At 35.1% G+C, this 14,243-nt stretch overlaps 1 protein-coding gene across 3 annotated transcripts in view; it reads right to left on the reverse strand.

Annotated features, from left to right (window-relative positions):
* Positions 1 to 14,243, reverse strand: part of LOC150104992 (uncharacterized) — a 768,027-nt gene that overhangs the window by 438,631 nt on the left and 315,153 nt on the right. For all 3 annotated transcript variants that reach the window (XM_090395452.1, XM_090395451.1, XM_090395453.1), the window contains exon 18: positions 11,547 to 11,669. In XM_090395452.1, the coding sequence (XP_090251578.1) occupies positions 11,547 to 11,669 (123 nt within the window). The remainder of the gene's footprint in view (positions 1 to 11,546; positions 11,670 to 14,243) is intronic.

Genomic DNA, 14,243 nt, shown 5'->3' on the forward strand with positions numbered 1-14,243 from the left:
AGATAGTTTACAACTACAAGGGACCTGGTAACCACCTGGTAGGTCATGGGAGTGTGGTTGGTATTTAGTGGAGCTAATTAATTTAGTCCAGTTATATAAAGTTTTAACAATTCCATAGTCATTGGGAGGAGGGAGGAATGTCTGTGAACATATGTACCGGTTTGTGTGTGTGTGGGGGTTCTGTAAACAAAAAATGCCAGGGATCATCAGTGTCTAAGAAGGGGAGAACGTTATCATTTTCTTTTTCTGATGTGAACTAGATCCTGGGATCTTGAATTTAAGGTATGTTAAAAATATGTTCAGAGCATCCAGGCCATGTGGACAAATGGAAAACACATAATCAACAAAGAAAAGCCAAACAGTGCATTTGTATGGGGCAGAGTTTACAGCTTCTCTTCAAATGTTTCCATGTGTGAGGGGATTAGCCAGTATATATTGGGAAAGCATTCTGTTAAATATTTGGCTAATTTTTATGTGGGTGAATCAATGGCATCTACAACTGGAAATAATGGCACATTCTATTCATGGATTTTAGGTAGTCCATATATATGGGGGTGGGGAGGGTCTACAATTATATGGTTTTAGTTTATTAATAACTTCAACAGGCTAGGAATTGACCTTTTTAAGGAGTCTGTGAAGTGATCTGTGTATTGGTAAGGTCATAGTGAAGGTAGGTTGAACTATCTTTAAGTAATGTGGGTGAATCAATGGCATCTACAAAACTGGGCATAAAGGCATTCTATTTATGAATTTTAGGTAGTCCATATACAGTCCTTTTACATAAACAGATTGACTATTTGCATTCTACTTGCTGAATGAAGTTATTCATGTGCTAGAAGAGAAGCTCCCTGCAATGCGGAATGCTGACCTTTGGAAAATCGTTTCAGATATTTCTGATGCATCAGCTTCCAAAGAATTTATTGAAATAAAAGCTGACACATCAAATCTGCTAAAATTCTAAAACTCTCTGCTTTCAAGCCTCAACTGCATAAATGACTGTAATAAATGTACTGTAATAAACTTATCTTCCTTCTCTCCCAAACTGGAAGCAATTAGTGCACTATTTCTTGCCTACAACTATGCTCTTGCACCTAAAAATATTCTTATAGAAGAAATTATGATTTAGATTGAATGAGATTCTCAGCCTTCCTACCCATATTGCCAACAATATCAGACTGGATGTTACCAATGTACTAATTCAAATGAAACCTCCAAAAACTAATCTTTCCTATAAAGAGTATGAACCACTATTGGAAATTGAGAAGAATAATAAGATAGTAATTAGTAAATCTGATAAGAGAAATTTCTAAACTACTATGATTACACATTAAAATTTGCTTCTTTACTTATCGCTCAACATATCTTCCCTTTGATTATGACCTTACAAATACACAGATCAGATCACTTCACAGAATCCTTAAAAAGGTCACCTCACCTCCTAGCCTGTTGAAGTTACTAATAAACTAAAACCATATAATTTTAGACCCCCAATCCCATCCGGTATATGGCCTATCTAAAATTCATAAACAGAATGTGCCATTATGTCCAGTTGTATATGCAACTGATTCACCCATATTAGCCGATTAGTAAAAGTACTTTCCCAATATATTGGCTCCCCCCCCCACACACACACACGCATAAAATATTAAACCCACTTTAAAGCCAGTATAAAAAACCTCACAGTCCAGCACACTGATATTATGGTCAGTGTGCTGGACTGTGTCAATGTCTCATTTCTGTGCATCAACTTCCCACTTAAAGATACTTCAGACCTTATTCAAACTAAATTTCCTCCTGATATTTCAGTCTTGTTTAAGTTCACTATGAACTCTGGCTATTTTGTTTGGCAAGGAAAATTCTATAAAACAAATAGAGGGAACAGCCATGAGCTCTCTGCTTTCTCTTTCTTTAGCTAATTTCTTCATGGAAACATTTGAAGAGAAGCTCAAAACTCTGTCCTATATAGAACAACTGTTTGGGTATGCTTTGTTGATGATGTTTTCCATTTGTCCACATGGCCTGGATGCTCTCAACATATTTTTAACATGCTTAAACAATCAACATCCCAGGATCCAGATCACATTAAAAAAAGAAAATGACAACAGTCTCCCTTTCATAGACACCGATGATCCCTGCCATTCTCTATTATTATTATTACATCACACCTTCAGGGAGTCCAAAGACTCATCGAGGGAGGGTATCTACTCTACAACTCTTCGTCTCACTACTCCACCATCTAACCTTCATCATCTACCACCAACGTCATCTATTGCTGACTACCACTACTAGTACTTTCACAGACAATCACAAACATCCATGCCCAAGGCAGGATTTGAACCCACAGCCTTTTGGCTGGAGAGCAGATTCACTAACCACCCTAACAGCATCGAATTATTAAAATTTTATATAACAAGGCTAAATTAATTAGTTTAGATAACAGAGCCTTCTCTACTGAACTTGACCATCTTTGCAAAACCTTCTTAGCCAATGGCTACAATTTCTATCATATTCAAAATAAATTAAAACCCCAAACCCACACATCCTCTCTCCTCTCCACATCAGATTGAAAAAACTAACATAAATCTTGAAAAAATACAACATTTCAACCACCTGTAGACCATGTAAAAAATTAGCATCCCTTATCTGTTCCATGAAAGACCAGCCACAGTTCCTAGACCTGCCAGGTTTACCAAGTCTCTTGTAGTTGTAAACTATCCTGCTATGGACAAACAGGCAAGATAGCCAACATCACAATTGCTGAACATAAGAACTATATCTGTTTCCATCACTACAGCCACTCGGAACTTTCTGACCAACTTCAGACACCCGACATAGGATAAGCTTGGAAAAAAAGCCAGTCTACTCCATCACTGCATATATAAATATGAAAGACTACTTGAATATGGTTCTGCCTTAAGAAACTAACCTAACATCAACAAATCTGGTTGCATGAAACTGCCCCAAAGTTGGAAAGCTCTGTAATTCAACCAAACAGTTAAGGAAGCCTAATTTAGTCCACTAGAGTGCACTATTTAGGATTTTAGGCCTATTCTCAGTTAACCAGTGGTGGCCCGTACATAAGCACTGCGACACTGCAGCACCCCCAAGGAAAAATGAAAAAATGAAATTTTGTTTGTGTTTATAAATAATAACAATGCTTACAACATTATATAAATGCAGTACAACATGTTAAAGGTTACAGCTTATGTTTTGACATTGATTGAATAGTTAATAATTGGAATTGTTCGATTAATGCTTTAGATTACAAAACAAATGCACTGCAATCTAACGCCGATATTCGTTTGCTCTTGTCATTGCACGTTATGTCATTCCCAACTGTAACTGCTAAAACGGCAGTGTATTTTTAGTATGCTTATGCGCCTTATTTCTGTGAGATATGAAACATATATTATTTGTGCGTGTGTGTGGTGAACTATTTTTTGTAAATCTTATTTTATTTTGTTAAAATAACATATAATTATTTATTTATTACAGATACAAGGCTGAATTATGACGAGTGTCACTGTTGAAAATATGAAAAGAATAATATTTTTTCAATTATCGTTATACAAAACAAATGCACTGTGATCAAACGCCTATATTCGTTTGCTGTCATTGCACGTTACATCATTAGATACACTGCCGCTTGGGCAGTGTATCTTATGCCTGCTCTCGTTATTTCTGTGAGATATGAAACATTTATTATTTGTGCGTGTGTGTGGTGAACTATTTTTTGTAAATCTTATTTTATTTTGTTAAAATAACATATAATTATTTATTTATTACAGATACAAGGCTGAATTATTATGAGTGTCACTGTTGAAAATATGAAAAGAATTATATTTTTTCAATTATCGTTACACAAAACAAATGCACTGTGATCTAACACCGATATTCATTTGCACTTGTCATTGTTATTGATACGAAACTTTTATTATTGGTGTTTGTTCGTGGTGAGGATGAAATATTTTTAATAAAGCAATTTTTAATATGTAAATTTATTTATTAATAAATTCGTTACTGATTAGGAAAAATAAGTTTTTTATTTTTTTGTATATGCAGCACCCCCCCACACTTAAAATTTTCACTGGCCACCACTGCAGTTACACACTTCATCTTCATTATTTAGCAATTTGACTTTGCTAAAATATTGGAAGTATTAATTAAATTTAGTTAATATATTAGTCTATGTTGTACATTCTTAAAAATACAGCTATGATATCCAACACTCACAGAATAATTTGAATAGGCTGGAAATGTAGGTCAATGATAAGGGCTACTAATTCAATGTTAGTTGCATGTTTTGCTTGGAGAATGATAAATGAGCAGAAAGATTACTTGAGACAGTCACGAGTGCTTGTCAGCAAATAAGCTTAAAAAAAGAGATACAGATGCTGTGTGAGTAATGGCTTAAAGCTGACCTTCAGACATGATAGAGGAGTCCTATAAATTTCTGAAAGAATGTTATAGGATATCAACTAATAAAAAGTTTCATTATATTGAAGGGTGGAAGATGACAAGGAGTATCAATGGAAGTTAAATTTATGTGCTTTGAAAAATAAAAGGGGGTAAAAGCTAGATATTTTTCTCACAGAGCAGTGATTGAATGGACCAGATTACTTGCTGAAGTGGATAGGGCATCTAGTGTGAATGAGTTTAAGATTATGTATGAGATCTGGTGTGGGTGATGTATGGCCTCTCTCTTGAGGATCCCTTCATTCTGTGGTATTATTATTATTATATCACAGAATGAAGGGATCCCTTAATGGGGTCCAAATAATCAGTCATGAATATTTGTACTCCATTAAGGTATGTGAAATTAGAATATAAACTCTTAACTTGGATAAGTAGATGGATGAAGGATAAGAATCAGAAAGTGGTATAGGGTGGGTGTGAATCTGCCCGATTTAAGGTGACCAGTGATGCATCCCAGGGATCAGTCCTTAATTATTATCATCATCAGCAGATCTCCACAGAGTCAAGAGATTCATTATGGGATGTCCCATCCTCACATGCACAACTCATCATACCTCAACTTAAATGCATTCCCTGACCCTGCACTCACCACACTCTCAGGCAATGCACTCCAATCATCCATCACTCTCCATGCAAAAAATCTACTCCTCATCTCCTTGCTCACAGCTACCCTATACAGCTTCCAGGGATGGCCTCTTAACCCCCACCCCCCTGTCTCCAGATATTCTATAAAAAATCTCATCCACATGAATCGGTAATTAAATCCTTACCACATTATGTATCTCAATAATGTTTCCCCTCTTCCTTCTATACACCAGGCTCTGTAATTTGCACATTCTTTCGATCTGCACTCATATACCACATTCCAGAGACCAGAAACCAACTTAGTCAATCATCTCTGGACTCTCTCCAAGATCTCATCATCCTTTTGAAAACCTGGCAACCAAATCCATACACAGTAATCTACATGCAGCCTGATCAAAGTCTTGTATAATGGAATCAAAACATTCCACAGGTCACTGTTCTCCGCATCATTTCCATAATCTGGTGTGCTGGCCTCATAATTTCAGCAAAATGTCCACAAAATTTCAAGTTCATATCCACCATCACTTCCAGATCTTTTATCTCCTCCACCTCCTCTAAAATATCCCCACCAATCCTATTGCATCCTAACTTTGCTTCCTAAATTTTAAAAATCTTACACTTTGCAACATTAAATTGACATCCCCATTCAGACAGTATATTCAGGTCCTCTTGCAAAGCTACAACATCTACTCTACAACTTAAAAACAACTGTATATCACTATGTAAGCCCTTTTCAATGTTTTGAACATACAAATTTAACAATGATGGCCTCAAAACAGATCCCCCTTGGGCATGCCACTAGTGACTTTCCTCTTCTGGTATATCATTCCCCTATACACAACCTGTTGATACCTATTAGACAGCCAATCTCCAATCCAATCCAACCTATCCAACCCAATCTGTTCCAATTTAACTACTAGTTTGTCATCTAGCAATCTATCAAAAGCCTTTGCAAAATTTAAATATACTACTCTATATGCATACCCTTTGTACAATATATTTGTCATCTTGTTATAATAAATAAGCAGATTGCTAAAACATGGTCTTCCTTTAGCAAACTCATACTGTCCATTAAAGAGAATTCTACTGCTGTGAACTCAGTTCTGAATCCTTTTCCGCACTAGCTTCTCCAACATGACCACAACCTCCTGACAAGCAGATTGGCCTATAATTAGAAGCCTTAGTCTTATCATCACCCGCTTCATGAAGCAGAACAATTTTGCCATCTTTCCACTCCTTCAAAACCTGGACTAATCTAAGACTCATGTTGAAAATGTAATTAAATGTTGAACATTCCCTGAAGACATGCAGTGATATACCATCAAGTCCCACGATCTTGTTGACATTGTTTACTCAATTCCTCATATATTTCCTGCTCACTCACCATCACTGGTTCCTTTCCCCCACTCCCACTGCTCTCAAGTTCTGCATTATGTTACAATCACAAGGATGGAATACTTTAATGAACTTCTCATTAAATACCTCTACTATAACCTCCTCGGTGTTTATCATTCTCCCATTATCACTGACCACATCATCCTACCATAATCATTATTCCTTATACTGGCCATATATTGAAAAAAAAAAACTCCCTAGGATTTGTTTTAGCATCATTCGCTAACTGCTGCTCATACTGCACTTTTGCTGCTAAGTGAGTCACCTTCCTTGCTTGCTCTTTGTACTCCTCATGTAACTGATTATCTCCACTCATCTTGTGCCACTCCCAAAATGCCTTTTTCTTCCAGATTGCACACTTCACCTCTTCAGTCATCCATTTTATAACTACCTTATTTAAACTTCTGAACTTTGGAATACACTCAATCATTGCCGCTGCCAAATACTTCCTTGGTAAAGAACAAGCAACATTGATTTCCTTCTCATGCAATTCTCATTCCATGATATCACTGCAAGCCATCTCCTGAGTTTGCCATAATCACCTGCCTCATAGTTCCACATATAATCCTTTCTCACAAAAGTCCTGATATGACTGGGCACTACCCAAGTGATCACTTCATGGTCACTTTCACCAACTGGAGGAAGATGTGACACTTCATTTACAACAATATCTTCTGATGAGATAATCAAATCCAAGACCCTTAATCCATCTGTGGCCTCAATTACATATTGCTTAAGGTAGTTATCTCTTTAAAACTCAAGAAATTCATTCTCTTTGGTTCTTGATGTTGTCTCTTCATTCCAGTCTATATTACCATAATTGAAATTATAGTAATTATATATATTATCCCTCTTTCTCCTATTGGCTAGTGCAGTGCTTCCCAAACTGTGGGCTGCAGCCACCTTGCGGGGGCATAGGTTTTGTTGAGGGGGGGGCCGTGAAATAATGAAAACAAATTAAAAATGTTTTAAGACTAAGTAGATTTTTTTTTATCTTAAAAGAAACATATTTAATTTTTATTATTTATTATTATTTTTTTATTTTTTATATTTTAATGGAAAAAAATCACACATTTGTGTTGGTTCACAAATTTTGCTTCCTGCGTATTTCGGCACTTAATGAATATTAGTAAATATATGCTATTCATATAAGTTTTATTTCAAAGCAGAAATCTAAGAATTGCAGTTTCAAATATTTCACCTGATATTGATTTTTTGTGTAGCAGTATTGAAACATATCCATCACATTAAATTGTTATTAAATTTCTTTTATGTTTTTAATTCTTTCTTTATTACTAATCGTTTTACGTTTCATGTGCTTGTAGTGCAAATGTACAATAACAATTATATCTATGTATATAAAAATCTGAGAATGTGCCATGTCAAATGTGCATGTAAGATGCTAAAAATGTAATATTTGCATTTGATTTTTGCAATATTCACTGTGTATGTTTTGTACTGAATATAAATACAATAAATATTATAATAATATATGTCTATATTATGATTTTTTTTTGGAGGAGAGGCGTGAAATATTTTAATTTTTCCAAAGGGGGGCCCTGACATCCATAAGTATGGGAAGCACTGGGCTAGTGTTTGCAGTCCACAAATTCTCAGTTGGTCTTCATAATTTGTATTCTAATCCCAATATCATATTTACACTCTTCTTTGAACTATCTCCACTGTATCAGCATTACCATAGAAACTAGGAGACCAGATCTTTTTGTATAAATAAGATTGATAAATTTTGGAAAATACTGAAAAATAAATTTTCCAATTCATGACAAGTAGATAGAGAGAACTAGGGATCACCTCTGAAAGTTGTGTTAAGTGTTAAGAGAGAGAGAGAGAGAGAGAGAGTGTGTGTGTGTGTGTGTGTGTGTGTGTGTGTGTGTGTGTGTGTGTGTGTGTGTGTGTGTGTGTGTGTGTGTGTGTGTGTGTGTGGACCAGATTTTTTGTTTGGAGTTTTCTGACTCAATGAGTGGAACTGCCCAGAAGTAGTTGTAAATGCTCTGACCATGAAATGAGTTTAAGAAGAGGCATGATAAGTATTATGTGAATAATGGTTAATGTAGGGTCTTCTTCAATGTGTTTTCTGAATCAATAGAGATATCAGTATAATAATAATATTGTTACTGGAGAATTTACAGAAAATGATAATGGAAGAATAATAATTAAGAGCTCACAAAAACAACATAAAATGAGCTGGACTGACTAGTGGATCTGACAAGGAAAAAACAATGGAAAAGGCACTAGAAATGGAAGTTGGATTAGAAGGATTGTAAGTTGGAACATTCATACAAGAATTAATTGAAGAATTGGATAAACAAAGTATAAAAATAGCTTGCATATCATAAACAACAAAAAATAAAGGTAAAGGAATGTACAAATGTATGCACTAAAATGTATGCATTTTAAGAAACTACAGAAAACTGTAAAAATAAAATAAAATGAAATAAAACTATCACCAGGTGAATTAATATCACTGGCACAAGACTTAAATGCAAGGATTGGAAACAGTGTAATATAGTACACCCACAGATTCGAGACCCTTCGACACTTCTGCGCATGTTCGAAAAAAGAGACTCCATTCCGATAATAGGGTAATCAATCCATCTTCTGGGATGAGTTGTTTATTATTACATATCAGAAAATTTATCTATATTATCTATATTGGGAAATTTTATCTATAAAGCACGTGATTTTGCGTGTTGGCGACCAATTCGTACGTCCTTCATCTCCCCTTCAGCATGAATCGACTATTCTTGGCAACTTGCCAAGCAGAGCTCTACAAACTGTGGGAGAACTATACCAGATACGTATTAATGATTTTCAATGAAACAACTGAAAACTCAAATGGAATAAGACTGCTTCAATTTTTTACCGATAATGAATTTAAATAATTAATACTTTCTTTAACCAGGGAATTAATGCACCCTTGACACACACACACACACACACACACACACATCTGCTTAATATGAGTCTTGCAACAGGACAAGTCCCAAAGAAGTGCAAAGAGAGTAAAATTGTTATACATTGCAAAAGCAGGGAGGGATAAGACTGGGGAGGTTACAATTAATAGACAAATCTGTGTGGCTGGGATTGAGGTTAAGGTATCAGAGAGGTTGGTGAGAGCTGGGATTCAGAAATGTCATGATGATCAGCATGGATTTGTTAAGGGGAGGTTGTGTTTTAGCAACCTGCTTACATTCTACAAGAAAATGACAAATTCATTGGATAAGCAGAGCTGCATATACAGTAGTATACTTGGATTTTTAGACCTTTAACAGATTGCCACATGACAAGCTGGTAACTAAATAGAAACAGATGAGTTGGATAAGAAATTTGTGACTTTAGCTGATTAATGATCAGATAACTTTCAGTGGGTTGTGTATAATCCAGTGGTATGCCAAAAATTTTATCCTTAGTCATTACTTTTATCCTGAGCCTGTTTTGAGGCCATTATTGACTTGTTCGTTAATAATATTGAAGCATGTTTAAATGAAGATATGTGTAGCTGTTTGCAAATAATGCAAGGTTGGGAAGAATTATGAGTAGCATGCAGACTTTGGCTGGGCTTTTCAGTAGAGTTTGCTATATAGTGAGTGTTGACTGCATCTACTAAAAATGACTCGCATTTCTTTAGTTGATCCAGATTCATATTCTTTATTTCTTGGCATGCTTCAATTGCCATGTGATTCTAACTGATGGATCCTCATCATAGTAGCCTGTAAGTCACACTGCTTCCAATGTTTGTTATTCACATGCGAAGAAAGTTTCATTTACTCTTATAATCTTCTGCAACATCTTTTTACCTATCGATACCATTTTCTTAAACCAAATTAATATTAATGGGTATCAGCTGCCATTATTTCTCAAATATGAGATCCTCTCTCTCTCTCTCTCTTTGAGGTTTTTCCTTAATAGTTTAATAAAGAAATAAACAGTTATCTTAATAAACGTTGAAATTAAATTGGAAGAGCTCAGTATTATTATTATTATCATCATCATCAAATTCCTGACATGTACCCTCAAGGGGTGCACAGGATATGATAGTACTATATGAAAAATTTACATCATTACTATATTATTATTATTGGTCTGATCAGGGTCTTATACAACGGAATGATAACTGTTTTATCTCTGCAGGTCAGCATCCTTCTCATTATTGCAGCAATCCTCTGTGTTACCTTCACCACCTTTGCAATATGTCCCCTAAATTTCAGGTTTCTATCAAACATCAACCCCAGATCTCTTGTCTCCCCTACTTCCTCCAGTATAACTCCTCCCATAGAGTATGCAGTGTCTCATCGATGTTTCCCAAACCTCAAGACCTTACATTTTGCTGCATTAAACTGATAATCCCCCATTCATTTGCCCATCTAGCTTATTCAAATCTTCTTGCAAGGCTGCTGCATCTGCACTATTACTAATAATCCTTCCCAGCTTCGCATCATCTGCAAACAACTGAATATCCCCTTGCAATCTACTGACAATGTCATTGATATAAAGGTTAAACAATATAGGTCCCAGTACTGAGCCCTGTGGGACCCCACTTGTAACCTCTGCTTCCTTGAAATTGCCTCAAAATACACAACTCTCTGATACCTATTGGACAGCCAATCCTGAATCCAGTTGACCAATCTGACATCCAGATTGTGCTAAAACTTAAATATCAGCTTATCATGTGGCACCCTGTCAGATGTCTTTGCTAAGTCTAAGAAAATGGCAGTATATGTCCTTCCGTCATCTAATGCTCTTGTAACTTTAGCATAAAAGACTAGCATATTACTTAAGCAAGAGTGCCCCTTAACAAATCCATGTTGATTCTCATAGATAACATTACCCTCATCTGCCAAACGCTGTTTATAGTCCCTCACTAATTTCTCCAAGACCTTAGCAACTACTGATGACACACAAATTGGCCTATAATTAGACACTTCCAGTCTGCTACCGTCCTTATGCAATGGCACTATCTTACTTTCCTTCCATTCCATGGGCACCTTTCCTGCAGCCAGAAGAAATTATAAGAAATGAAAAGTCATGCTGCTGAATTATGGATAGTAAAAACAGTAATTTTTACAAACCTGAACAGTTTTTTCAAGTTGTACATAAGTCTGTAATGTAGCTTTTGCAGAAGATAAACTTTCTCCATATTGACCTTTCATGGATTGCAACTGTTTATTCAGTTCTTCAATTTGCTGATTTATCTGCAACAGTTTGAATTACAAAAATGATCAAGCAAATTTTCAAATTAATTTAAATTAATGCATCATTTTATAAATTATGTATGTCTGAAATTATTTCATGTTGCTCCAAAATTAGTTAGAAAAGAATATCTCATTTAAATGAAATGGAAGGTCAGCATCATTTTATATTTTGCTGAAGAAACATTATGATTTTTTAACTGAAATTTTAGCAATTTTGAAAATCATATGTGAAAAGTAATTGATATACATTGCAAATATTTTTTATACTTACCATATTTACTCGCAGACTTTTCCCCCTTTGTTCCCTCAATTTTTTATCCTGAAACATGGGGTAGGAAAAATATGCAAGTAATTTTTCATAATGTGGAACCACAGATGTGTGGAATAATAATTATAACAGATAAAACAGCAAAAGAAAAAAAAAAGAGGAATTATTTGTTTAGTACCATAATTTACACAAAAATCATTTGTTTACTCTTACCACAGTGTTGAATGACTATTATTCAACACTGTGGTAAGAGTAATAGTGTTGAATGACTATTATGCATCATATGAGAACAATGCTAAACCCAGGTTGTTTCTTCTCATTGAGCTCAGTTTCTCCTAATCTATTCTTAGCAGTGAATTAATTTGTGATAAAATATTGCTCCCAATCTTTTCATATGTTCTGTGGTTAACATTACAAAGAAAACTCTTGGTTTGCTATGTAATACTATGTAATGTAACATCAGCCACCACCACCACCACTAATATTTCCACAGACAATCACAAACATCAATGCCCATGGCAGGATTTGAACCCACAGTCTTTTGGCTGGAGAGCGAATACACTAACCACTTGGCCAGACAGGCTGGCATATTTCATTACGTCTCTTTCCCCATTTCCAAGAATCAAAGCATTATCTTTCTGCCATGTCTGCTATTTGTATAAATTGTTCAGAGACTCACTCATGTGCTTTCTGAGGCTTGTGGTGTCATTTAATTTCAGAGCATTAGAATTGACTTTGAAATTAAATCATTATGGATATTTTTGATATTGAGTACAAATTGTGCTGGAGGAAATTCATTTGTACCATGAAATCCAATCTAATAGAAGAGTGTCAAATCATCAGATATTTGTGAACATCAATATAGATTTTAGGTAAAATAGTTCATTTTCATGCTGCAAGGCAAGGGTAGCTACAGATATACAAAAATAACACTGAGGAAGCAATTCTTGAAATAGCCCAAGGAAGAGCTCACCTCAATGTCACCTATTCATTCAGATGAATAAGTTGTCCTGTTGCTTGGCCAATCCACATAATAAACATGAATCCCTAGGCATATTTCCTGTGTGATAATTTAAAGAGATGTTGGTGTGCAAAGCTCAGCTAGCAGATATTACAGAACTGCAGTGATATAAAGACATAGCTGCAAAAAAATCTAAACTACAGTGGGAATGCTTGGGTATGCTCAGGTTTCTAATGCAATGAGATTGAGATCTCATTCATGTTCAAGAATGTGACATTCTTGAACATGAATGAGATCTCAATCAAGCTTAAAAAATTTTTTTAAGGACAAATTTAATTGCATAATTTGTATGGCATTCTGAAAGTTTAATTTAATCATACCTCTGAAATAAAACTTTTCAGAAAAATGTTCATAGGTCATTATATTTCTATTTTACTTCTACAATAAGATAAGTCCCTGAATTTTTTTATGTCATTTTGAAAGAAACATATATATAGTCATATTTAAATATGAGAGGAAAAACTATGGCTCAAAAAAAAAAAAGCAGTGCTGAATAACTGCAACGATATTTATGGAGTGAAGTTCAGTACTGTTTTATTTGAGTCATACCATACTACATGTGACTACATCCCCCCATAGAGACATACCATATATTAGCATTTGAAGAGTGGTTCTAATGATTGTACTGAATATGTACTGAAGCAAGGGATATAGCCCTCTCTCTCACTTAAATCAGGACAAAGTCTCTTATCACTTAACTACCCAACCAGCCATGATGTATACACATTAAAGTTACCATGGATGCGAAGTGCATATTAAAATTGTAATAACATTGATATTACATTGAAATATTTGATGGATATGAAGTGTATGAGGAGTGATGTATTTTATTCATATTGACATTGATGTGGTTAATATCAATGGTAGTGGCATTTCTCTTTCTAAATATAACACACTGAAGCTTCACTCAATAAATATCAACCATGTCAAGAGAACAAAGAAACACATTGCTGGTGGGTTGCAGAGCACTTGGCTCATTTTTGGTTTGTTAAGCATATCAAATTAGCCATTATCCAGCAAAGGTTGGGCAATTGGTAGAGCCTCTGCTACTAATGGCTCAGCAAAAAGTTAAGCAAGTAGTTGGAAGGGAATCAATCGTTCAATGCCGTTGGCACACTCTCCCTCGATGGGTCTTTGGACTCCCTGGAGGTGTCACATAATAATAATAATAATAATAATAATAATAATAATTCTTTCTCTCTCTCTCTCTTCTTAAAGTTTCCTTATGAAAAAGTCATTTTAAGATGGAATAAATATGAGATTCCTTTTTTAAAAAAAAAAAAAA

This window comes from Typopeltis vanoorti, chromosome 7, assembly GCF_054136105.1.
Source record: "Typopeltis vanoorti isolate ZY-2024b chromosome 7, IOZ_Tvanoo_1.0, whole genome shotgun sequence".
In the NCBI taxonomy this organism is placed as follows: domain Eukaryota; kingdom Metazoa; phylum Arthropoda; class Arachnida; order Uropygi; family Thelyphonidae; genus Typopeltis; species Typopeltis vanoorti.